This window comes from Bos taurus, chromosome 25 (assembly GCF_002263795.3).
Source record: "Bos taurus isolate L1 Dominette 01449 registration number 42190680 breed Hereford chromosome 25, ARS-UCD2.0, whole genome shotgun sequence".
Lineage (NCBI taxonomy): Eukaryota > Metazoa > Chordata > Mammalia > Artiodactyla > Bovidae > Bos > Bos taurus.
The window spans coordinates 14,252,234-14,278,029 of record NC_037352.1 but is presented as its reverse complement, the minus strand read 5'-3'; the positions used below and the strand labels follow the sequence as shown (position 1 = coordinate 14,278,029).

At 42.7% G+C, this 25,796-nt stretch overlaps 2 protein-coding genes across 4 annotated transcripts in view; both read left to right on the top strand.

Moving 5' to 3' along the window:
- Positions 1-604: 604 nt before the first annotated feature.
- Positions 605-19,350, top strand: CEP20 (centrosomal protein 20). Its single transcript, NM_001101286.1, is given in 5 exon segments — positions 605-655; positions 8,113-8,310; positions 10,467-10,551; positions 14,128-14,264; positions 17,435-19,350. Coding segments are annotated over 5 exon segments (525 nt in total). The 5' UTR covers positions 605-627; the 3' UTR covers positions 17,512-19,350.
- Positions 19,351-25,600: 6,250 nt separating this feature from the next.
- The window catches only part of MYH11 (myosin heavy chain 11), a 127,470-nt gene continuing 127,274 nt past the window's right edge, over positions 25,601-25,796 (top strand). For 2 of the 3 annotated variants that reach the window (XM_024984962.2, XM_024984963.2), the window contains exon 1: positions 25,601-25,689. The gene's annotated coding sequence lies outside the window, so the exon portion shown is untranslated. 3 annotated transcript variants of the gene reach the window in all.

The window sequence follows — 25,796 nt, the reverse complement described above, 5'->3', positions numbered from 1 at the left end:
ACTTTGTGGAGTAATCATAAAAGAAATCAATGTCAACGCATGTAAAAAGCTTAGTGGAATGTCAGGAGCACTGTTAAGTCCTTAATACAGTGGTTCTCAAGGTATGATCCCCAAGACGAGCAGCATCAGCATCATCTAGGAGCCTGTCAGAAATACAGTTTTCGGATCTCACTCCAGATTTATCCAATCGGAAACTCCCGGGATGGGGTCCAGAAATCTGTTTTAAGAAAATTTCTAGGTGATTCCCACGTATGCTAAAGTTTAATACACGGTAACTATTAACAACTAGTGCCTGAGGCTGCAGAAATGAGCAGAGGGCAGATGACGAAGTGTTTAGTAGATTACTAAGCCCTAGGCTGCAGCAGTGTTCGTAGTAACGGTTCCTATCTGCCTCAACTACAACTTCCTCTTCCTACTCCCTCAGCACCGGCCTAGAGCTCCCGCCTCGCTGATTGGTGGGTTCTCTCTGGACCTTCACCACCCATCCAACCACGGAGATCGTAAATGGAGAGAGGCGGGACTAGGCACGGCTAGAGCGGCGCCTCTATTGGCTACAGACCACGGCGCACAGCGGGACGGAACTGCGCGTGCGCACAGCCGAGGCGCGCCCCCGGCGGCCGTTGGAAAATGGCGACTGTCGCTGAGTTGAAGGCCGGTGAGTGCGACTGGGAGGTCTATCTGGTGAAACGTGTCGACCTTCAGTCTGTGAAAAGGATGGGACGAAAGGAGGGCCCGCGGAACACTAAAGTCAACCTGTCCCAGGGTCGTTCTGTGGCGTCAGGGCCTGTGGAGCATCCGGCGGGTGTGACGGCTGCAGCTCGGGCCCCTGGGGGTAGGGATGTGGTTGCATGGGGGCTGTTTTTAAACCAACTTTGAACTGGAGGAGGAGCCCCGGGATCCGCGGGTACCTGAGAGGTCTGAAGTCCTGCACCTTGGGGCTCAGGCTCAGTTTTCTGGACCCTGCTGGGGGCGAGGCCTTGGACCTGGCCTTTCCCTCCGGTCTGATGATTGCAATACCGAAACAACCACTGTTGCTGTTCGGCCCAAACGTAAACCATTTCCTTGGGTATCTCCCTGAATCCGTACAGCCACCCGCGAGGTGGGTCACCATTTTCCGTGGGGAAAAACTGTAGGTAGAAAGGTGTCTGGCCTGACCGTATTTTCCTGTGTTTTTAAGAAAACTTCCACAAAGAGTCGAGTCTTTTAAGCTGAGAACATTTGTATACCGTAAGTTTTGACGCAGATGTCCAGACAAGTAATAGTAATTATGGTTATTCGTGATCGAGCCTTCTGTCGGGCACTACCCAGCCCCTGTGTTATCTGATTGATTCCATATATCAACCTTATGCCCATTTCAGAGATTAGGACATTGAGGCACTGAGAAGTGAAACAACTCACCCAAAGTAATTTAGCTAGAAAAAGGCAGAGAGGGAGAACTTAGGAGATGCTGCACTGGCTCTGCAGGTCTTAGTTACTGAGTGATACTCAGTATCTGCAATAAGACCAGTTCCAGTTTTCAGGAAATTTAGGCTCTAAATCAGTGATTCCTAGAGATTTGTTGGAGAAAATGATTTGAGCATATGATTCAGTAACTGTTGATATAAATGTATATTTGTGGCCTCAGGCTGGTGAACAGTCATTAAAAAGGCATACCTTTAGGACTTCCCCTGGTGCAGTGGTTAAGACACACCCGCTCCCCCCAGCCCCACACACACCGTGCAGCCTGCCCGGTTTCCATCCCTGGTCAGGGAACTAAGATCACACAGTGGGGCCAAAAAAAAGAGGCATACCTCTATCCACAAGGACAGACTCGACATAAACTGGTGTACCCTCTCCCCAGGAAACACACATCACCTGTAATGTTGCATGCTACCTCCCAGGATTTACAACTAGTAAAGAACCTGCTGCGAATTCAGGAAAAAGACTCAGGTTTGATCCCTGGGTCAGGAAGATCCCCTGGAGGAGGGCATGGCAACCCACTCCAGTGTTCTTGTCTGGAAAATGCCATGGAGAAAGGAGCCTGGCAGCCTACGGTTCATAGAAGGATGCTCCATAGAACTCTCTGTTCTTCATTGCAGAGAGTCCAATATGACCGAAGTAACTTAGCACACAGCACACTGTGTTTCCTGTTGTTTAATATTTTACAATTTTGGTAAAAGGTTGTATAGTCCATGGGGTAGCAAAGAGTCCCACCTGACTGAGCGACTTTCACCACTTTCAGTCCGAGGATATAAACCAGGTTAAGAAGCTCTATCTGAAGAAATTGTCATGGTGCAGTGTTTTAATAAACATGATAATAGAGTGAGGGTCAGAATGGCATGGAGATTAGGGATGTATTACACAGATGTAGGGAGCCCTTTAGGTGTTTTCTGCATTCCTCAGCTCTGAATGTGCCTAGTGTTCAAGAGAAATCTAATGAAATGTTTGCCAGTCATTTATATTACTTGGGCTTTCACCTTTTTAAAGCACTTTCACTTCACGTTTTCCTGCCTTACTTGGTTCTGCCTCAGAGACAGAGCTCATGTTGGAGAAGGCAAGTGAGGCAAGAGTTAGTGAACTAGCCCTGAGGTAAGGATGACATGCAAGGTTCCTAACTGCAGATTCTTCTTCTGCTTATTTCTGTTTTTGGCTGCTCTGGGTCTTCACCGCTGTGTGCGGGCTTTCTCAAGCTGCAGTGAGTGTGCGTGGGCTGCTGTCTAGTGGTGGTGTCCTGGCTTCTCCTTTCGGAGGCTTCTCGTTGCGGAGCACGGCCTCTAGAGCAGACTCAGTAGTTGTGGCACATGGGCTTAGTTGCCACGTGGCATGTGGAATATTCCTGGACCAGGAATCAAACCTGGGTTTTCTGTGGTGGCAGGCAGACTCTTAACCACTGGACCACCAAGGAAGTCCAGCTTCTTAATTCTCATTTCTCTGCTGAATTTGAGGCTACGCTGTATACATATACAGAGTAATTGGTTGTGTATAGTGGGGAATCTCTTTAATTTCTAAAGATGGGATTAGAGAACGGGTTTAGTAATGATTCCAGCATAATAAAGCTGTACCTTCCCTTCCCTTCATGGGCCTGTTACACAGTCTGATTGGGTGGTAACTACTTTTAACCTACCTGTAAAAAAAGGTTGAGGAGATGATCTAAATGTAAAGAGCAAGGAAGGTTAAAGTCTAGTCTAGATTTATCCCTTTAAGCATATGACCCAGATTTTTGTTGTTTATCAAAGCTTAAAAATAGTTTCATGTCCGTGCCTACATGGGCTCCCTTTATGAATTGTCATTATTGTGGTGTACTTATTTATAGCACAATATATTTATTACACCAGTAGTATACAGCACGGGGTTTCCCTGGTGATTCAGTGGTAAAGAACCCACCTGCCAATGCAGGAGATTCTGGTTCAGTCTCTGGGTTAGGAAGATCCTCTCTATCATATTCTTGCCTGGGAAATCCCATGCATAGAGGAGCCTGGCAGGCTTCAGTCCGTAGAGTAGCAGAGAGTCGGACATGGCTGAGCGACTGAGCGCAAGTATACAGCACAATATTATAAAGCCTTTAGGCAGCATTTATTGATTTATTACTCTGTTCTAGACACTATGGGTGAAATGTGTTGCTTCTTTGGAGTTGTGATTTAGCTCTTAGGGACCACATGGAGAAAAAAGTTTCTAGACAACTGTAAGGGATAATGCCAATTCAGCCCTATCCACATTATTATTTATAGCTAAAATATTATTATCATAACTACTGATATTTGTAACAGTGACCCTTGCTCATCAAGATGTTAGATTACATTCAGCATATATATCCCAGATTCCTTAAGATGGCATTGATAAGGCTACATGTTAGATTTCTAGTCAGTCAATTCAGTCGCTCAGTCATGTCTGACTCTTTGTGACCCAATGAACCGCAGCACGCCAGGCCCCCCTGTCCATCACCAACTCCCGGAGTTTACTCAAACTCATGTCCATCAAGTCGGTGATGCCATCCAACCATCTCATCCTCTGTCGTCCCCTTCTCCTCCTGCCCCCAATCCCTCCCAGCATCAGGGTCTCTTCCAGTGTGTCAACTCTTCTCATGAGGTGGCCAAAGTACTGGAGTTTCAGCTTTAGTCCTTCCAGTGAACACCCAGGACTGATCTCCTTTAGGATGGATTGGTTGGATCTCCTTGAAGTCCAAGGGACTCTCAAGAGTCTTCTCCAACACCACACTTCAACAGCATCAATTCTTCAGCACTCAGCTTTCTTCACAGTCCAACTCTCACATCCATACATGACCACTGGAAAAACTATAGCTTGACTAGACGGACCTTTGTTGGCAAAGTAATATCTCTGCTTTTTAATATGCTATCTAGGTTGGTCATAACATTCCTTCCAAGGAGTAAGTGTCTTTTAACTTCATGGCTGCAATTACCATCTGCAGTGATTTTGGAGCCCAGAAAAATAAAGTCTGACACTGTTTCCCCATCTATTTGCCATGAAGTGATGGGACTGGATGCCATGATCTTAGTTTTCTGAATGTTGAGCTTTAAGCTAACTTTTTCACTCTCCTCTTTCATCAAGAGGCTTTTTAGTTCCGTTTCACTTTCTGCCATAAGGGTGGTGTCATCTGCATATCTGAGGTTATTGATAATTCTCCCAGCAATGTTGATTCCAGCTTGTGCTTCTTCCAGCCCAGCATTTTTCATGATGTACTCTGCATATAAGTTAAATAAGCAGGGTGACAATATACAGCCTTGACGTACTCCTTTTCCTATTTGGAACCAGTCTGTTGTTCTATGTCCAGTTCTAACTGTTGCTTCCTGACCTGCATATAGGTTTCTCAAGAGACAGGTCAGGTGGTCTGGTATTCCCATCTCTTTCAGAATTTTCCACAGTTTATTGGGATCCACATAGTCAGAGGCTTTGGCATAGTCACTAAAGCAGAAGTAGATGTTTTTCTGGAACTCTCTTGCTTTTTCCATGATCCAGCGTATGTTGGCAATTTGATCTCTGGTTCCTCTGCCTTTTCTAAAACCAGCTTGAACATCTGGAAGTTCCTGGTTCACGTATTGCTTAAGCCTGTCTTGGAGAATTTTGAGCATTACTTTACTAGCGTGTGGAATGAGTGCAATTGTGCAGTAGTTTGAGCATTCTTTGGCATTGCCTTTCTTTGCGATTGGAATGAAAACTGACCTTTTCCAGTCCTGTGGCCACTGCTGAGTTTTCCAAATTTGCTGGCATATTGAGTGCAGCACTTTCAGAGCATCATCTTTCAGGATTTGAAATAGCTCAACTGGAATTCCATCACCTCCACTAGCTTTGTTCGTAGTGATGCTTTCTAAGGCCCACTTGACTTCACATTCCAGGATGCCTGGCTCTAGGTGAGTGATCACACCATCATGATTATCTGGGTCATGAAGATCTTTTTTGTATAGTTCTTCTGTGTATTCTGGCCATCTCTTCTTAATATCTTCTGTTTCTGTTAGGTCCATACCATTTCTATCCTTTATCGAGCCCATCTTTGCATGAAATGTTCCCTTATCTCGAATTTTCTTGAAGAGATCTCTAGTCTTTCCCATTCTGTTGTTTTCCTCTATTTCTTTGCATTGATCACTGAGGAAGGCTTTTTTATCTCTCCTTGCTATCCTTTGGAACTCTGTATTCAGATGCTTGTATCTTTTCTCCTTTGCTTTTTGCTTCTCTTCTTTTCACGGCTATTGGTAAGGCCTCCTCAGACAGCCATTTTGCTTTTTTACATTTCTTTTTCTTGGGGATGGCCTTGATCCCTGTCTCCTGTACAGTGTCACGAACCTCCGTCCATAGTTCATCAGGCACTCTGTCTATCAGATCTAGTCCCTTAAATCTATTTCTCACTTCCACTGTATAAGCATAAGGGATTTGATTTAGGTCATACCTGAATGGTCTAGTGGTTTCCCCTACTTTCTTCAATTTAAGTCTGAATTTGGCAATAAGCAGTTCATGATCTGAGCCACAGTCAGCTCCCAGTCTTGTTTTTGCTGACTGTATAGAGCTTCTCCATCTTTGGCTGCAAAGAATATAATCAGTCTGATTTTGGTGTTGATCATCTGGTGATGTCCATGTGTAGAGTCTTCTCTTGTGTTGTTGGAAGAGGGTGTTTGCTATGACCAGTGCATTCTCTTGGCAAAACTCTATTAGCATTTGCCCTGCTTCATTCCGTACTCCAAGGCCAAATTTGCCTGTTACTCCAGGTGTTTCTTGACTTCCTACTTTTGCATTCCAGTCCCTTGTAATGAAAAGGACTTCTTTTTTGGGTGTTAGTTCTAAAAGGCCTTGTAGGTCTTCATAGAACCGTTCAACTTCAGCTTCTTCAGCGTTACTGGTTGGGACATAGACTTGGATTACTGTGATATTGAATGGTTTGCCTTGGAAACAAACAGAGATCATTCTGTCATTTTTGAGATTGCATCCAAGTACTGCATTTCGGACTCTTGTTGACCATGATGGTTACTCCCATTTCTTCTAAGGGATTCCTGCCCACAGTAGTAGATATAATGGTCATCTGAGTTAAATTCACCCATTCCAGTCCATTTTAGTTCGCTGATACCTAGAATGTCGACGTTCACTCTCGCCATCTCCTGTTTGACCACTTCCAATTTGCCTTGATTCATGGACCTAACGTTCCAGGTTCCTATGCAATATTGCTCCAATTTTAAAATGTTACTTTTTTTTTTTAAGATTTATTGATTCATTTTTGGCTGTGCTGAGTCTGTTGCTGCAGGGGCTTTTCTCTAGTGGTGAGAATAGGGCTGCTCACTAGAGGCGGTGCACGGGCTTCTCGCTGCGGTGGCTTCTCTTGCAGAAGCACAGGCTCTAGGGCTTGCAGGCTTCGGTGGTTTTGGCACTTGGGCACACTAGTTGCGGCTCTTGGGCTCACAGGCTCAGTAGCTGTGGCACATGGGCTTAGTTGCTCTGTGGCATGTGGGATCTTCCTAGATCAGGGATGGAACCCATGTCTCTTGCATTGGCAGACAAATTCTTCACCACTGACCCATATGGAAGCCCCAAATCTTACAGTTTTAAGGAGTTAACTCATAGTTATCTTTAAAAAACAAACAAAACCCCAGAACAAAAGCCCATCTCTTTTGTTCAGAATGGGCCATTTCCCAAGGGTTCTGGGTATCAGTTTTATACAAAAGATACAACACAATCCTTCCTTTTTGGAGTGTACTTGTTATTTTCAATCATATACTTTCTAGACCAGAGGTTTTTAGTGACAAATTGAACCTGTCTCTTGGGCTTTCCAGGTGGCTCAGTGGTAGAGAATCCACCTGCAATGCAGGAAATGTGGGTTCCATCCCTGGGTTGGGAAGATCTTCTGGAGAAGGAACTGGCAACCCACTCCAGTATCCTTGCCAGGGAAATTCCATGGATGGAGGAGCCTGGCAGGCTATATAGTCCATGGGGTTGCAAAAGAGTTGGATACAACTTAGCAAATAAACAACAACAGAACCTGTCTTCTGTGACAACTACTCTTGAAAAGATATGAGACACTGGGAGACAAGTTCAGGTCCTAGTAAGCTGAGTATAATTCTTCCCCCCTTTTACTCTTCACTAAAGCTTATGTATCAGTCTGTAGCCTCTTACAGTGACACTGTTGGAAGGATAAACTTACATTTGGTTAACTAAATTAAAGTAGTAAATCATTGCAGTTTGGGAACTTTTATTTTTTATTGCAAATATGGCTTGTGGTAGCTGCTGCTGCTGCTAAGTCATTTCAGTAGTGTCCGACTCTGCGACCCCAGAGACGGCAGCCCACCAGACTCCCCCATCCCTGGGATTCGCCAGGCAAGAACACTGGAGTGGGTTGCCGTTTCCTTCTCCAATGCATGCAAGTGAAAAGTGAAAGTGAAGTCACTCAGTCGTGTCCAACTCTTAGCGACCCCATGGACTGCAGCCTACCAGGCTCCTCCATCCATGGGATTTTCCAGGCAGGAGTACTGGAGCGGGGTGCCATTGCCTTCTCCGTGTGGTAGCTAATATGATGATTGTTCAGTTTGTCGTATAGATTGAAAGGATGTAATATTTTAAACATTTTGTTTTAAAGTTGGCCTAAGAATGGCAAAAATTTATTCTATAACTGAAACATTAATACTTTATATTAAACAGTTTTAAAGGACACTTTGGAAAAAAGAGGAGTGTTAGGGCATTTAAAAGCAAGGATTCGTGCAGAAGTTTTCAATGCCCTTGATGATGAAAGTGAACCTCGGCCATCGTTGTCTCATGAAAACTTTCTAATTAATGAGCTTATTCGGGAGTATTTGGAGTTCAACAAATACAAGTATACAGCGTCGGTCCTCATAGCAGGTAAGAGGTTATTTATTGTTAATCACCTGAGGTGAAATCTGCCTTTTCCCTTCCCCCTATTCTCAGAAAGTGTTTAGCCTAGAAATCTAATTCCATTACCAAACGGTGTCATCTGGGACATGACTGGGACATAAAAATCCCATGGGCTCTTTTCATGTCACAGCTTGAACAAGTTCTCATGATATTTATTGGACTGTAGGAGAAAATGACTAACACTTAACCTAGGTGCATACTTTGAAAATCATAATTTCTGATTCTGAGAATAAACAGTTATTTATGTTTTGCCTTGTGTGCTGTCAGTCTTTTTCCTATGTATATGGTTTAAAAATACACACACAGAGACTTACTATATATTCTTTGTTAAAAAATATAAAACACTGAAGATAAAGCCTCAAAGTATTGCTCCATGTATTGATTAGGCATGTATTCAGATGTATGTAAAAGCGTTATATTTAAAAAGGACTAGATAATCTATAGAAATTTCGAATCACTATGTTGCACACCTCACACTAATTATTGTGAATCAACTAAAATTTTAAAAAGAAAGAAAACAATTAGGAAGATAAACTCCAAGCTCATTCTAGTGATGAGGGGGAGAGAAATGGTATTGGGGGAAGGGGGTCAACAATTAAAGCAAAATTTACTTTATCTGTTAAATTTTATTTCTTAAGAAAGAAAGCAAAAGAACTAGAAGAATAGGGACAATAGTCAGGATCGTTGTTGCCCCTAGGCTGGGGGAAATGAGGTTGGGAGGACGATCAAAGCACCCTGCGTGTACATGACTTGATTCCCTTGTCCAACGTTTAACATATGCTTTAAGACTATTTGGTGCCTTGGAGATACGCCTCATTAAAGAAAAGAGATCATGAAGTAGACTTTGAAAGAGAGAATGCATTCCTTATTGTGATGCTGGAACTTGCCATTGGATAGATCTTTTGTTAATATTCTAGGTCTTTAATGTTCTTTAACCTTAACTGAATAAAGACTGATGATTTTTATTGGTTTAAGGATCATCAGTGTCAATATCTTCACTTTCCTCAGTTTGTTATAAATAGCTGTATAATATGTTACTACTCAGAACAGAAGAATGTGAAAATGTCATCAATTAGCTGTACTGGACTTGTGCTTACCTAGAATGAAATATGGAGACAGTAGTCAAGTTTCTACAGAGTCTTGACTTTTAAAAAACTGAGATGTACTTTAGCATAAAGATACTTTACCGTTTTTACTATGTAGTTCTGTGGATTTTGCCAAATTCATACAGTTGTGTGGCTCCACCACAATCACAATATAGAACATTTCTATGACCTCAAAAAAATTCCCTGTGCCCTTTTGTAGATAACTTCTTTGCCTACTCTCAACTCCTGTCAACCTCTGATCTGTTATTTTCTGTACCTGGTCATTTGCCTTTTCCAGAATGTCGTATGAGTGAAATCGTATAGGATGTAGCATTTTGAATCTGCTTCCTTTCACTCAGCATAATGCATTTGAGACTATGCTGTTATTTTCCCCCCTGAATAGCATTCCACTGTATGGCTCTGTTGATTTATCTGTTACCAGTTGATGGACATTCGGGTTGTTTCTAGTTTTGGGCAATTATGAATGCAGCTGCTATGCTACCTCCTAAACATTCACTTAGGAGGATTGTCTGAACGTTGTTTTCACTCCTCTTGGGTAAAGAGCTGAGAGTGGCATTGCTGGGTTGTATATGGGCAGTACCTGCTTACCTTTGTAAGTGAGTGCACCATTTTGTTCTGCCAGCAGAGTCCTCCCAGTTGTCCTGAATCCTTGCCAGCACTTCATATTTAGTGTTCATTTTACTTTTAGATTTATTGCCAACAAATGGATATCAGTGCTGTCATGTATTTAATTTGTAGGCTTCTTAGAAAATAGGACTTCTCAAGTCTAGTATAGAAACAGTAATTTCCCAACTCAAAATTGGGGGATTTAAAAACTGCATTTATATTAAAGATATGCATTTAATAAAGTAGGCATTTTGAAAATCATAAAATCACAGTTGCGTCTGTCTTGGTGTGTGCCATCATCACTCTTCTAAAATCTGAAAAATGTATATACCTCATAAGTGTGGTTTTTATCAAAATCCTATTTACTTTTTAGAGTAATAAAGCCTCAGTGTTTTGTGATTTCCCCCCTAGAATCTGGTCAACCTGTAGTTCCACTGGACAGACAGTTTCTCATCCATGAACTAAATGCATTTGAAGACTCAAAGGATAATACAATGTAAGAAGTTTTTTTAAAAAAATGAGTTTTCAGATATTATTGTATTGGTGTCGTAATTGTATAGTGGTAGTTTTATTTCATTTGAATTCATCAGTTGTTTATTTGGGTCCAGTGTGTGCCTGGCACTGTGCCACATCCAAGGTGTGCGGCAGTAAGTGCTAAGCTGCCTGTGGTTTCAGAGGATGGAGCAGCCCTGCTTCATTCTAAGGGTCATGTCTCTTGCTTCTTGAGCCATCCTTTTGTTTTTCATCTGAGGCTGCTTTGCTCTGTCAATTGTTTGCTGCCTCATATTTAATCTTCCTCCTCTGCTTCCTTTATTTCAGCTTAGGAGTGTACTCAGTTCTCCCCATTCCCCAGAAAACCTATTTTTACCACTGAAGTTAGTGAAAATCAACCCTCTGTTTTCATTTTTTTATCTACATTTTTTTGCCTTCTCTACATTTTAAATTTTCTCCTCATTTATACTGAAATGTTTTGCTTTCTCTACATTTGAAGTTCTCTCCTCATCACTTATACTGAAACTATGCTCTTGAAAAAGAGTGACCACTGTTCTTTTTCTACTTTAATGTTTCATAAACTTTTTCTTGAGGTCCCCTGAATGGCAGAAAAAATTATACCTAGGAAACCTGGAGCATAACTCAAGTAGCCTTCCCCTAGCAAGAAATTTCCTTGAATCTCATGTTTCTCATTCTAAAAGTTTATTGAATGTTTTCATTCTACTTCCTGATGTAATTGTTTTACCATAAAAACGTTTAAGATGACATGCCAATTAAGTTGAACTCTCCCTCCAATCCTTGTGTAAAATGAATGTTCTGGGATCATTGGCTACCTTTAACCTCTACTTTGTATCAAGCCCCAGCACTGAGAGTAGGAATACGCCTATTTCCAGTTTGAGAAGCTCAGTTTTCCTTGAATTTTGCAGTGTTTTGTAATAGTAACGGCTCTCCCTTAAAACACTTTGGTCATTTGTCTTTTATGACCCTTTACTGTCTTGGTTTTTCTGTCTCCCTAATGGTCATCTCAGTTTCTCCACTGACTCCTTTAGGAAGGTTCTTTTAAATTGTGGGCACTGCCCCAAGATTTGTCCTTAACTTTTCTTCTTACCCCTTGCCCACTTTTCTTTCCAAGTATTCTTGAGTCCTTAGTGATGCCGCCACACTGGTGACTGTGCCTTAAATCTGACAGATCTCATGAATTGCGGGCACACATTTCTGCTGGTATCCAAACTTGGTGTTTCTAAAAATCAAGTCCATTATTTTCATTTCTTCAAACCACCCCTTGTAGCTTCCTCATAGAGCCATTCAGGTCCTCATCTCAGAGCTCACATGTACTTCTGGCTCGTTCTCATTTCTCCACCAGTCACTTTGGGAGTTTCATCAATTCTGCCTGTACAGTTGTGTCTGTCTGTCCTTATGCCCTGCACCATGCAGTTCAGAAGGCCTCTTTCCCATTTCTCTCCAGGCATGTTCTTTTCTGACTCATGTGTCATGCTGCCAACAGTTTGCTTTCTGAAGGACACTTATTGCTTTGTTTAAAGCATTTCCACTGAAAAGATTTTAGATTTTAAAAAGTAATAAAGTCCATATACCAGGCATTAGATGTGGATGCCAGTGGAAGTCTGAAGTAGCACTCAACGTTCACTTTAATATTTTTCAGTGAAAGTTAAAAAAATGTCACAATATGTAGGATAAAGTATTTAATAACCTTATGTTAGATCAAGCTATAACACCAAGTGAGTTTGTGCCAAATTTATGAAGAAAATTAGCTTTTAGAGTTTCTGTTTTTCAAAATTGCAAGTAAGGCATTGTAAAGCTGTATTTTAAAAACAATTATCACTTTTTAACTCAGGATTTTTTTAAAAAGAAACCTGATATTGATGAAGTCGCAGGTTAAATGAGCTGGTTATATGTTTTCTCATAACATTTAAAAATACCTAAATCTTAAAAATTTTAAATCCTAAATAGGTTTTATTGTAAATTTGGCAAATAGAATTTTTTTTTTAATTTAAAAATCTCCTTTGATCAGTTAACATTTGGGGAAAGAATGGTTTAAAGTTGACCAAGAGACCTATTTTATATTCCTGGATACTGCTTTTATAAGAGCTGAGGCATCTTATTAAATAGAGAAACCCATTCTCGTGGTTTCCTTGTGGAATGGAAACATTGCTTTTGTGTGCAATTAGTTATTTGTTGCTGTATAACAGGTTACCCCAGAATTTGGTGGTTTAAAATAGCAGACATTTATTATCTGTGGTGAGGAATCTGAGAGTGACTTCTGTGGCCTGGCTCAGCCTCAGTCGTGAGGTTGCAGTTAAGGTGTTGGCCGGTGGCGGGTGGGGGGCCAGTCATCTCAAGTCCTGGCTGGGGCTGGCGGGTCCATCTCCATGTGGCTCACTCACATGGCTGCCTCAGTTCTTTGCTACGTGTACCTTTCCATAGGACAGCTTGAGTGGCAGCTGACTTCCCCAGAGTGACTGAGGGAGAAGGCAGGAAGTGTGCCACGATGCTGTTGATGGCCAAGCCTCTGACGCTGCAAGCGCTGTCACTCGGTGCCTGCCTTAGCCCTTGAAAATGTGAGTTCAGCTCACACTCAGGAGAGCAAGACTCCACCTTTTGAAGGGAAGGGATATCATACTTTAAACTGTCACACCTGCTAGTAAGTAGATAAAAATCTCAAAAAGACAGTCCATTAAATTGATGTTTTCGAACTGTGAGACTGGAAACAAGAGAAAACCTCTCTATTGTCATCAGAGCAGCTTCCATTGGTGCAGGGGCAGCAGGCAGCATATGCTAAGGGAAAAAATATGGGACTTGGGGTTCAAGTGTCAACCTTGCTTACTATCCAAGCAGCCCTTTCGCAAATCCTCTGTGAGCTGTGGTCTTCTCATTTATAAACTGGACATGATGATTATGACATCACAAGATGAGGATAAAATAGAGGAAGAATGTTTTGTAAACTTTAGTTTTTAAAATTTTAATTCTTACCTGACACCTATATGGCTTACATTTATATACCATTTAATACATGCCAGGCACAGTTCTAAACACTTGACATTTATTGATGCATTTGGTCTGTGACTGCCCTATGAGATAGAGAGTATACTTACCCACATTTATAGAGGAAGAAACATTTATGAGGCTGGGGATATTAAAAATCTTGTTGAATCCTGAGTCCTGTCAAGTGGCAGGGCCAGGATTTGAACCCAGATAAGAATTTATGAATCCAATAAGTGTGTATTGTGTCAGACAGTGTTAGGTTGTGGGAAATCTTATACTGGACTTGGAGTTCAAAAAGAAAAAAAAAGCTGATTCCTGTGCACTGATTGAATTTGTATTTCAGTTTAGATGAGGTTTAACTTGTTAACATGTTTCCTATGGATTTTAAAATTGTAGAGTCAAATTTAAATTTCAAAAAGCGTGAATAGTTTGCAGTTTGGGTAATAACCATGCAACTCTTTTAAGTCTAGTGAATTATTTGGCTATTTTGGTGTCAGAGACTGCTTTTTACAGAATAGATATTTTAAAGTTTTTCCTGTTTGTGCACATTTAATTGATTTTTACTTTCTTTCTGCTATAGACCTCTTTTATATGGGATTTTAGCTCATTTCTTGCATGGAACTAAGGATGACAACCAAAATACATTTCTGAAAGGGTCTTCACTCCCGCCTGCAAACCCAAATCTTGGCAGACAACCTAGTGGAAGAAAGCAAATGGGTATGAATTTCTGAGACTTCTCACTTGGCTTTCAGCACGTGTATTTTCTTCCTATCTATTTTTATCTTTGAGGTAGTTTTTCCTGAGATTTTGAGTCATAATTTAATTCCATTTATATCTAATATGGTTAGCCTATGTTATTTATCATCAAAAAAAACCAAAATGGTTTTTGGAAAGACAATCTTGTGAGGAGCAGAGAGAAGACTAGACAAAATTCTTAGATATAATTTCTATAAAAAAGTATTGAAAAACTTGATTTTCCCATAGATTTGTACTGTTTGGAGCGGCTTAGATCCTGAGCATACTGAAGAAAGAGCTTTTATCAAGTTATCTACTTTTTCCCTCTCAGACTGAGAAAAGTCAAGACTGCTGAGAACAGAGCAGTCACAGGTTTATGTGCTCTCCTTTGCATTTTCAGGATTCTTTTTTAGCGGGGAGTGGGGTGAATATTCTTTGTGTTAACGTTGTAATTACTCACAAATAAATTCTTAGGAGAAAGGCTCATATTTCTTTCAAGAATATTCACTCTTCCAGTGAACTTTCAGTTGTTTTGATTTTATCCAAACACTAAGACCTCAATTTGGTAATCTAAATTGAATAGTTTATAGCTCAGTATTTCCAACTATGGTACAGCTGATCTCTCTTTTTAAGGACAGTTATAGGAGAAGGAAATGGCAGCCCACTCCAGTACTCTTGCCTGGAGAATTCCATGGATGGAGGAGCCTGGTGGGCTGCTGTCCATGGGATCGCACAGAGTTGGACATAACTGAAGCGACTTCGCATGCACGCATGCATTGGAGAAGGAAATGGCAACCCACTCCAGTGTTATTGCCTGGAGAATCCCAAGGACGGGGGAGCCTGGTGGGCTGCCATCTATGGGGTCACAGAGTCGGACACGACTGAAGCGACTTAGCAGCAGCAGCAGCAGCATAGGTGGGGCTCAGGCAGCTGATTATCAGAACAAATATAAATTTTGACTGTTGAAATAAACTTTTAAGAAACATCCAAGTGCAGATTGTCTTTTGTAGTTTTCCTAAATTGCCATGAGCAATATTGATCATGTTAAATGTTTGCCCTGTCTCTTAAGATCTGAAGGCAAAGTGATCTCTCGGAGGTTAGTTCTGCCTTTACTAAGAGTTATCCTTCTATATATCTTAGAATTCTGAGTTGATGGGATGTTGGAAAAGAAATCATTCCCATCACTTATTTTACAGTTGAGAAAACCAAGACTAAGAGGCCCATGCCTGTAGCTGGTCATTTTCAGCAGAATCAGCACCCGTGATTGCCATTCCTGTGCCCTTTTCCACTTAAAGAATATGAGATGTTTTCCTACTTACTTTTTCAAGTATTGGTAAGGGACTGCCATTATTGCCTACTATCTGGCAAGAACTTAAAAGCAAAACCAAACACCCGGTACAAGAGTAAATCTCTAAACATCAATTATATAATGTAGAATTCCCTCTAATCTCATCTCCTTACCTCTCCCTAACACCTCAATTCCTCTCCCCTTCACAGAAGGTAGCACTGTTAGCAGCTTGGGTGTCCTTCAGGAGTCATTTCTGTTTAAATTTATAGGTGCTGTTTCTGTACATATTATCCTACACTTTATTTTTTCACATGTGTTATCAATTTATGTAAATCTGCTTCTACCTCATTCTTAATTTCCTGTATAGTCTATAGTATTCTGTGGTACTACTACTAATCATTCTTTGCTAATGTATGTTTTAAATTTTTTGGTTTTACAGTATTGCAGGGTAGCATTAGTATTTCTCTTATGTGCATGCCTTGAAGTAGAATTGGTTCAAAATTTTGTATATTAAAAAATGTAGTAGATACTAATTCCCCTCGAAAAAGGCTTTACCATTTTATGTGTTTACAAAGAATATATGATAATACTAGTTTCTCTATTTAATTGTCACCAGTGGATAGCGTATGCATTAACATTTGTTAGCGTAGCAGACCTGTGATGTTGGTATTTTAGTTGTAGTGGGAGGGGAGCAGGAATGGGAGAGTGCTAGAGGGGATGCAAGAGTCCTGGGGTTACCTTGGCTCCTCTCTGCAGAAAATGCCAGAGACATCAAATAGAGTTGAGGTCAACAAAGCTTTGGATCCCTGTTCTGTGGAAGGCTCAGAAGGGAGATGAGTGCACTAATGGGAGAACAGTGATATTGCAGATTATTTTTCTTGATTGTCAAAAATGTTCTTGGCTCAACAGGGACCATGAAGAATTGTTAACCCCAAATTGCACAAGGTTTCTGTAACACATTTAAACATCCTGTGTACTTTCTCAACTCAAACTTATTCTGTGAACGATATGTTTTATTTGATAACATTGAGAAAGTTACAAAGATATTAAAATTATTCTTCAGATTATATACCCTCTATTGACATAAACTCAATCCAGGTGAAACATAAAACACTAAAATTAAACTCTCTTTTATTTGAAAATGAGTCCAAAGCATGCCATCATGAAAGCAGTTTTTTTTTTTTTTTTAAGATTCCTGTGCGTGTTCTTGGCCGTGCTGGGTCTTTGCTGCCGCTCCTGGGCTTTCTCCGCTGCAGCGAGGAGGGGCTGCTCCCCGTTGTGGGAGCGCAGGCGTCTCACTGCGGTGGCTTCTTTTGTTGTGAGCACAGGTTCTCGTGTGCCGCTTCAGTAGTTGTGGCACATGGGCTTAGTTTCCCCACAACTAAACAAAAATCGGCCTCTTGGTTTTGGCTGAAGACTATTTCCTACAATTTCATTGATGGTTTTCTGAGTTTGGTAGGAAGTTTTCTTCTTGCCACAAGAGGGTGCTGCTGGGAGGATTTCTATTTGAAGAAGAATTTTGTTTTTTTTTTTCTTTTTAGTTGAACTTTGGCATCCCTCAAAATACTAATTGAAAACACAGTCCTTTATTGTGAATTCCAATCCTTACATACAGTGTAAGTTTGTAAGCACTTACCTATGAATTTACTTCAGGGTGTACTCTTTTCACTTAAAAAATTTTTTAAACGTTTCCGATTTCTTCAATAGTGTTAAAAAAAAATCCAACATTTTTTTTCATTGTCCTAAGCCATCTAAAGACCTTGTATGGTATAAATATGTAATATCCTAAAATATGTATAGGTAGGTCTGCCTGCTGCCCCTTTTGACTTGGGATGCGCACTGACCTTGGCTTGTATTCTTGCAGAAGAACACCTGCGGCAGGAGCAGGCGAGGGGCAGCAATGCTGAAAACCTGCATACTTCACCCAGGGTAAAGAGATGACACTTCCAGTTGGGGCTTCTTTGATCTTAAACTTGTATGTATTAAATAACTTATTTATTCTCCCAATGTCATCAGAATTCATCCCTAGTATTGTACTTTGTAAAAATGTGAAGTTTCTGCAGAACCTTTAGCCCCTCGTTTTATTGCATTTGTGAATAAAAGCTAACTCTGTCATCTAGTTTACAGATTTGACTTGAAAGAAAATGTGGTTTTTAGGACGATTTTAAAGGTCCCTAGATCTGTGAGAAACGAAAGGGGTTTTTTTTGGTACCCTATGAATTATTCTAAAGGAAAACATCAAGTGTTTCTAGCCATATGCTCTGTTCTGTCTTTGGCCGTGCTTTGCAGCTTGTGGAGTCTTAGTTCCCTGACCGGGATTTGAACCTGGGCCCTGGCACTGAAAGTGCTGAGTCCTAACCGCTGTACCTCCAGGGAATTCCTTGCTCTGTTCTTTACCATGGCACATTAATTAAATTTCTTTCAGGCTGGAATAATGTGGATTTACAGGAAAATTCATTCATTTAAAAAAAACACACACGTTTAAAAGAACAATAAAGCCAGAAAAAACTAATTCCTATAAAGTTTGATTTTTGGGGGGGTGGTGGGTGCGGGTGTGAAACCAGCTATTTTTCAGATAACTATTTATAATTAGGTTTAAATATCTGAATTGCTATCTAAATTTGAACTTTAAAACTTGGTAACAATGTACTTTTTATTTTCTTAAACAATTTTGGCTTCTCCTAGAAGATTTAATTAAAAGGTGGGGGTGGGGGATAATTCTTTTAATTTTGCTATAAGTAAAACAAAGAGTTTATTACTTGAAGACTGTGGAATAAGCATGAAGAGACAGGCTTTAGGAGAAATACCAGAAAGTACCTTTTAAAAGATGGCATTGTTTAACTTCCTTGGGGCCCTCAGTTGTGCAGTTACCAGATGAGCTATGAAAGGGCCAACCGTCACTTCATGTTTTATTCCTGGGATAGAAAAGTAGTAAGATTTCTTATAGTGCCATCTCTAAAACGCTTTGATATTTATTGACACTTTTATAATGTGGAGTCTTCAGGCTGGCTTCACTGAAGCAACAAATGAGTATAGTAGACAGAACCTGATTGGCACAAGATACAAGGTATATTCAGAACAAAACTGAGTGGGCACCTATACACTGACATTTAGCTTAAACATTTTCCATTGGGAAGGTGATAAGGAAGGACTGTAGCTGGCAAAATTGGCATTCTTTTTGGGGTGTTGAGTCTGTGCTGCTTTTGGAACCTTTATTTCTGAACTTTTATTTCTGGTGCTAGTCAAGTTTTCAGTGTAAGGAGTTCAATCCTTACAGATGTAACCAAGAATTTTTATCTGAATGCTGAAAACTATTAAAGAAATCCCCTTAAATCATACTTTACAAGTCAAAAGATTTTTGAGAGGTCCTGTTGGTGGGCTAAAATTACATATACTGGTGTAGAAGTATTATAAAGGGCTCATTTCCATTTTTTAAATGAAATCTATAGTATCTGATTACAATGATGAATTCCACTGTATTGTATAGGGGGATATAACTATCTGAATTCTTCTCAGAGGATTTGGTTTACACCCAGGAATGTTGGCAGTGGACACTGTTGACCTCAGGAATTGCAATCATGCAGGACTAGATTAAGAAAAAGTGCTGGAGTTTGTCATTTTGGATGCGATATAAAATCATCAAAATAGAAGCTAAACAGAATTGTCACATGTAGTCCATATTGTGTCTGTATGTATTATTCTGTAACTTATTTGTACCTAGGCAACTTTTATACTTTCAGTGTACCATTTAATAAAAAAATAAATAAGCAGCATGCAAAAGGTGTTCTGTGACTCTTCTGTCATCAAGAGATGTCCACCGGAACCAGAAGAAGGCTTGGCGATGGCTCCTAGGCTTTCTTTGGGGATCTCCAGCAACCTAGTTGTTGGAGGGTTGAGGATGGTTGGCATCAGCCATGTCACCCTGGGATAGTTATTCTTCACTGGGTGGCAGTGGTCAGGGCTGGTGATGTTATTCTCTGAAGGGACAGTGTCATAATCTGTGGCGCCATATATGGTTTGAAAAAACACATTTAGTGTTATGTTTTGTTTTTGTTTTTGGTTGTGCCTTGTGGCTTGCAGGATCTCAGTTCCCCGACCAGGGCCTGAAGTTGGGCCATGGAAGCGACACACCAAGTCCTAACCACTGGGCCACCAGGGAATTCCCATATATTCTAGCAGTTTAAGTAGGTTCTTGAGCTGAGACACTTAAACTCAAGGGAGGAAAAGATAAACATAGAAGACCTATCAAACTCTTCTCATGAACTCATAAACTAAATCAGTACATCGTTGCAGTAATTTTCATGGGGTTGTTAGAAGAAGTTCTCCTCTAGACATGCAGGAGAAGTTCTAGCAGAAAACTTATACAAAAATAGGATGGGAATTGGACTTGAAGAGGGATTTAGGAATAGCAGACATTTAAAACTTTGGCAGTAAAAAACTCATAGCAGGGCCAGAGGTGGCTTTTGAAGATGATAAATTTAAGCTTAGCATATATGTTTGCTTAGTATCAACTAACAGCTTTATAATTAGGTGCAAGAACATATTTGTATATGTCCCACATGCCTGTATGATTATGTAAAATATGATGTGTTCTTTTAACCTAAAGCCAAGTGTACACGAAGGACTAACACTTGGGAGAAGATTCCTTTAAAGGCATCTGGGACAGTGGTTCCCAGCCACTGGGCATTTCATTTTTGTAATAGCCATTCTGCAAGAATTGTGTGTTCTTCATTCATTTTTAAAAAATGAAAGTGAGGTAAAACTACCTTTTAAAAAATAGACAATTTTTAAAAACAGTTTTAGATTCACAGCAGAATTGCATGTGAAGTACAGAGTTCTTGCTGCTGCTACTGCTGCTAAGTTGCTTTAGTCGTGTCCGACTCTGTGCGACCCCGTAGACGGCAGCCCACCAGGCTCCCCCGTCCCTGGGATTCTTACACACCCCCAAAAGTGGTACACACTCAAAGGCTCCCTGTTATCAGCATGTCCCCTGAAAGTGGTGTATCTGTTACATTCAATGAACCTACATTGACATATCATGATTACTCTAAGTCCATAGCTGATGTCAGGGTTCACTCTTGGTGGTGTATAGTCTATGGGTATACTTGTCACTGGGCTTCATCTGTGGCTCAGCTGATAAAGAATCTTCCTGCAGGGCAGGAGACCTGGGTTCAATCCCTGGGTTGGGAAGATCCCCTGGAGAAGGCAAAGGCTACCCACTCCAGTATTCTGGCCTGGAGAATTCCATGGATTATATAGTCCATGGGGTTGCAAAGAGTCGGACACGACTGAGTGACTTTCACTTCACTGCATACACGTCACTACATGCATCCACCCATCACTACGGTATCAGTAATTTCACTGTCCTGAAAATCTTCTGTGCTGTCTTCCTTCCTTTTTCTCCTCTAACTCCTGGCCACCAGTGATCTGTTTATGGTTTCCATAGTTTTACCTTTCCAGAATGTTACATAGTTGGACTCATACTGTATGTAACTTTTTTACACTGTTTTCTTTCACTTAGTAATACTCATTTAAGTTTCATCCATTCTGTTCATGACTTGAAAGCCCATTTCTATTTAGTGCTGAGTAATACTCTGACGTCTAAATGCACCACAGTTTATCCATTCACTTACTTAGAAGGACTTCTCAAATGCTTCCAAGATTTGGCTATTAATGAAGAAAGCTGCTCTAACTAAACAACTGTGCAGGCTTTAGTGTAGACATAGGTTTTCAACTCATTTGAGTAAATCCCAAGGAGTGTGATCTGCTAGGTCATATGGTAAGAACAGGTTTACTTTTGTAAGAAACCATAAAACGATTTTTATTGAGAATTTTAGGACCTTTCCTGATAGAGAATCCAAAGTTACCAAGACACTAGAGCTGGAAATCAACGATAAAGGAGCACTGCAAGACTAAACTGTGCAATTTAGTCTTGAACCTGGAGAAGCGTGGGGGCCATAATGCATGAAAGAAAGTGCTTGTGTGCCCGAGCAGAACCATGCTTGTGGTCGGGGAAGATGGCCCTTTATTCACAAGAAGGCAGAGTCCTGTGCAGATCTTGAGCTGGATAACCTGACTGCTGATGCACTTGTCAGTCATTGTGAACCACATGCAGGAGCCACGCATCAACCCAGTCTTGGAGGTTATTAAAAACTGGAGAGACTCACACTCACACTTTCAAACTTTTTGAATCTAGTAGTAAAGGCAAAGCTATTTGATAAAAAAAAAAAAAAAAAAAAAGACTCTAAAAGAGAAGAATTTCTCCGCTGCCGTCTTGTTCCATGAGTTCATGGAAACTCCCAGGACACGCCACCTCACAGGAGCCATGCCAAAGAAACTTATTTGACAGCCCTTAGTCAGTCACAGTTAGGTTTTTTGAAAGTAATTTTTCCCCCTCAAGCTTTAACTGGCTTTTTGAGCCATGAGAAATAAAACGAAGGCATCTGATTTTGAAGAGTCAAACATCTGAGCTTCTGCATTTGATAGACATTGAATGACTATTATGTGCACACACTGTTCCTAAGGACTTCTAGAGTGTACCAGAAATGCCTTCTATAAGGCCTTCCCCATGTTGAGGCAAAGATTCTGACCATCTCTGCTTTTCTTTGAGAAACACAGGCTCAGAGGGGTTCACTGACAATCCTGTGGCCCCCTGGCTGGTGCTTAGCAGATCATGAGTTCACACCCTCAGACTTCTCTACTTAACGCTAGACTCCATCACACAGCAAGGTGGGGGTTCCTGCTCCATCATTAGCTGCTGCTGCTGCTGCTAAGTCGCTTCAGTTGTGTCTGACTCTGTGCGACCCCATAGACGGCAGCCCACCAGGCTCCCCCGTCCCTGGGATTCTCCAGGCAAGAACATTGGAGTGGGTTGCCGTTTCCTTCTCCAACGCATGAAAGTGAAAAGTGAAGTCGCTCAGTTGTGTCTGAGTCTTAGCGACCCCATGGGCTACAGCCTACCAGGCTTCTCCATCCATGGGATTTTCCAGGCAAGAGTACTGGAGTGGGGTGCCATTGCCTTCTCCACCATCATTAGCTAGCTGTGCTAAATTGGCTGGTTATTTCACTCACCAAACCTGGTTCCTCCACAGCAAAATGAGAAAAAAAAGGTTTAAGCATATACCTCGTAGGGTTATTATAAGGACTAGGTGAGGTAATGTAGTGCAATTCAGTGTCTGTTATAAAGCCTTCATTTATTAATAACAGTATAATTATTCTCTTTTAAAAGTTACCAAGTTCTTTAAAGAATCAGATACACCACTTTGGAATACCAGTGTGAATGCCTCTGGAAATGTGCCGGTTTTCACTCTGAGGTCACCGAGTTGGACTCTCACAGCCTGCTCTGGATTATCTTTCCAGCATGTGAAGGAGATGATCAACTTCAGTTTTTCCCCTTCCCCTTCTCTGCTCCACATCAGCTCTGTACTAACACAGGGACAGTTTCCACTCCTTTTACAGTGTAGACATTATGAGGCACATGGGGAAGCCGCCCGTTCATCACTTTCTGAAGAACTTTACCCCTGACATCCCAGCCAGCGGAATGCTGGCTGTTGCAGACTCTGACTTAGGCCCATTATGTAGGGTGGGGAGCTGGGCCTGGGTATTTTCAGGGTGGAAAGCAGGCAAGATGTTGGAGGGATGAGGAAGGGTTGGAGAGGGTCTGAGATGCAGAACTGCAGAGGGGGCTGGCAGCTCACAGGAAACAGCAGGCAGGACAGGCTGTCATCATTACAAGGTCCTCAAGGCCAAATGCAACTCTGCTTGGTTTCATGTTTGTTTTGAATAATAGCAGCTAACACGAAGCATTTTACATGGATATATGTTCATCTGGGGCTTCCCTGGTGGCTCAAACAGTAAAGAATCTGCCTGCAATTCAGGAGACCTGGGTTCTGTTCCCGGGTCGGGAAGATCCCCTAGGAGAGGGCATGGCAACCCATTCTGGTATTCTTGCCTGGAGAATGCCATGGAAAGAGGATCCTGGTCCTCAGCCTGTAGAGGGCTACAGTCCATAGGGTTACAAAGAGTTGGACACAATTGAGCGACTAACACAGCACGTGTTCATTTTACATGGATCTTCTCAAGGACCATTTACAAATAGCTGGTAAGTGAAGAAGTGACTGCTGTTCTTCCCATTTTACAGATAGGGAAACTGAGGCACCAGGTCAAACAACTAGAAAATGGCACTGGCAGATTCCAACTAACTTTAGTGGGGGTCTTTAGCCTCAAGGCTAATTCCTCTGGGCATTTCCCCTTAATGCCCCTCAGGAAGTGAATCGTGGCAGCTGTGGGCCTCAGACCCAGCGAGGGTTCAGGCAAAACTCTTCACTCCTTGAGGGCCTCAGTTTTCTCACCTGCAAAATGGGGGCATTAATAAAGGCCTCACCATCACCTGACCTGGTGACCAGAGGAGAGTTTGTTGGATAGGATGGGGACGAGTACCAAGCACAGAGCCGGGTAAGGGTCTTCCAACATCTTTAACCCCCTCAGCAAACCCTCTGGCTTAAGCAGCTAGGACCAACGTGGGACTTGGGGGGCCACCTCCTTCTGGCTCAGCCGCAAGCAGAGGGGTCCCCCTCCCACCCCACTGCCCTCAGATGCCGCCCCCCCAACCCCCGCAGGGCGCCGGGAGGCCGCTCGGCACCATATTTAGTCAGGGGGAGCGGGCAGCCCCGAGCTGGTATGCAGCGCTGGGAATTCCTGCAGGAAGGAGCCTGCGCCTGCCCTTTTTGGGTTGTCTCCCGCCCAGCGCCCCCCGCCGCCCGCCGCTCCCGCCCGGGGTGGGAGGACCGGCCGGGAACCTAGGAGTCCGGCCGGGCGGGGAGCGGGGCGCCCAGCTGCCCGTGGGTCCCCGGGCTGGCGCAGGGCCAGCCCAACGCTGCGGCTTCCTTTTATGGCCTGTGTGCGTGCGTGTGACAGGAGAGAGATGGGGGGAGAAAGGGAGGGCGATCTGGAGCCAGAGACACAGGGACCAGAGACAGAGAGAGACAGAGAGACAGTAAGAGACAGCCCTGGGAAGAGTGACGGAGACACAGAATGAAAGAAAGGCAGAACAAGACAGACAAACGGTGACGGAGAGACCCGGTGTCAGACACACAGAAGGGGGTGGTGCGGACATAGAGGGTAAGGGAGTGGTACTGAGAGGGACAGAGACAGGGAGAAAGCTTTCAGGCAGCTTCATTTGCAAGAATTTCTTGGGGCGGGGAGGGGCAAGAGAAGGGAGCTTTCAAAGAGCAGGGAGGCACCCACATTCTCCTTGGATCCTGACATGCACCTTGCAAATTACATAATTACCACACACACACTTCAGCTTCAAAAACGGAGGCTCAGAGAGGGGAAGTGACTTGCCTGAGGTCACACAGCCAGCGAATGGTACATCCAGTGCCTGAAGTCACAACAATTGGGTCTTTTTTTTTTTTTTTTTGCTTGTGGGTGGAAGTGGCGATGCCAAGTTGGGAAAAGTAAAAACTTCCCCTTGCCGCACAATTCCCAGCAGAGTTGGGGGCTCTTGCCTTGTACTTTGCAAAGTTCAGAAAATCCCCTTTCCCTGCCCGTCTCGCAGCATAGCCAGCCCCTTTCCAGGCAGTAGGGACGACAAAACTGGGGAGCGGGGAAAGGTGTCAACTCGGACCCCCACAGCTCCTCCCCTGCGAAAGAAGCGGTTAAAGCCTGCGCGGCTGGAACTGACTCAAGGAAGAAATTCTCGATCATCCCCTAGAGACGCCGAGTGCTCTCCACCCGTTTCTCTAGGGACCCGGAGTCTCCGCGACTGTCCGAGAGCCGGGGTTAGAAAGCCCCGAACGCCCCTGCCCACTGCGCCCTTCCCAGGGGCCCCCACCCGGTGCGCCCCTTTACGGGCGTCGCGGCAGGAGCGCGCGAGGCCTGGACCAGAGCGGCGTTTTTCGGGCCCTGCAGGGGGCGCTGCGGAGGGAGCAGCGCGGGACCCATCCCCACCCCGCCCTCCTCGGCTGCCTCCCCTTTCCCACCCGCGGGCAGCTCCGGATCTATAAAAAGAGGCGTCCCGGGCGACCGCGGAGATTTGGACGCCCCTGCCTGGGAGGTGTACCAGATCTGAGCTCTCCGTCAAGTTTCTACTCCGCTCTGCCCCCCAGTTGGAGATCTGTAAGTATGTGGTCCTGCGGGGGACGAAGTTGAGTCCGGGGTTACAGGATCCTGCAGGGCATCCTATAGGGGCTGGAGAGCCATGAGGCGCATCTGTTGCCATCCTC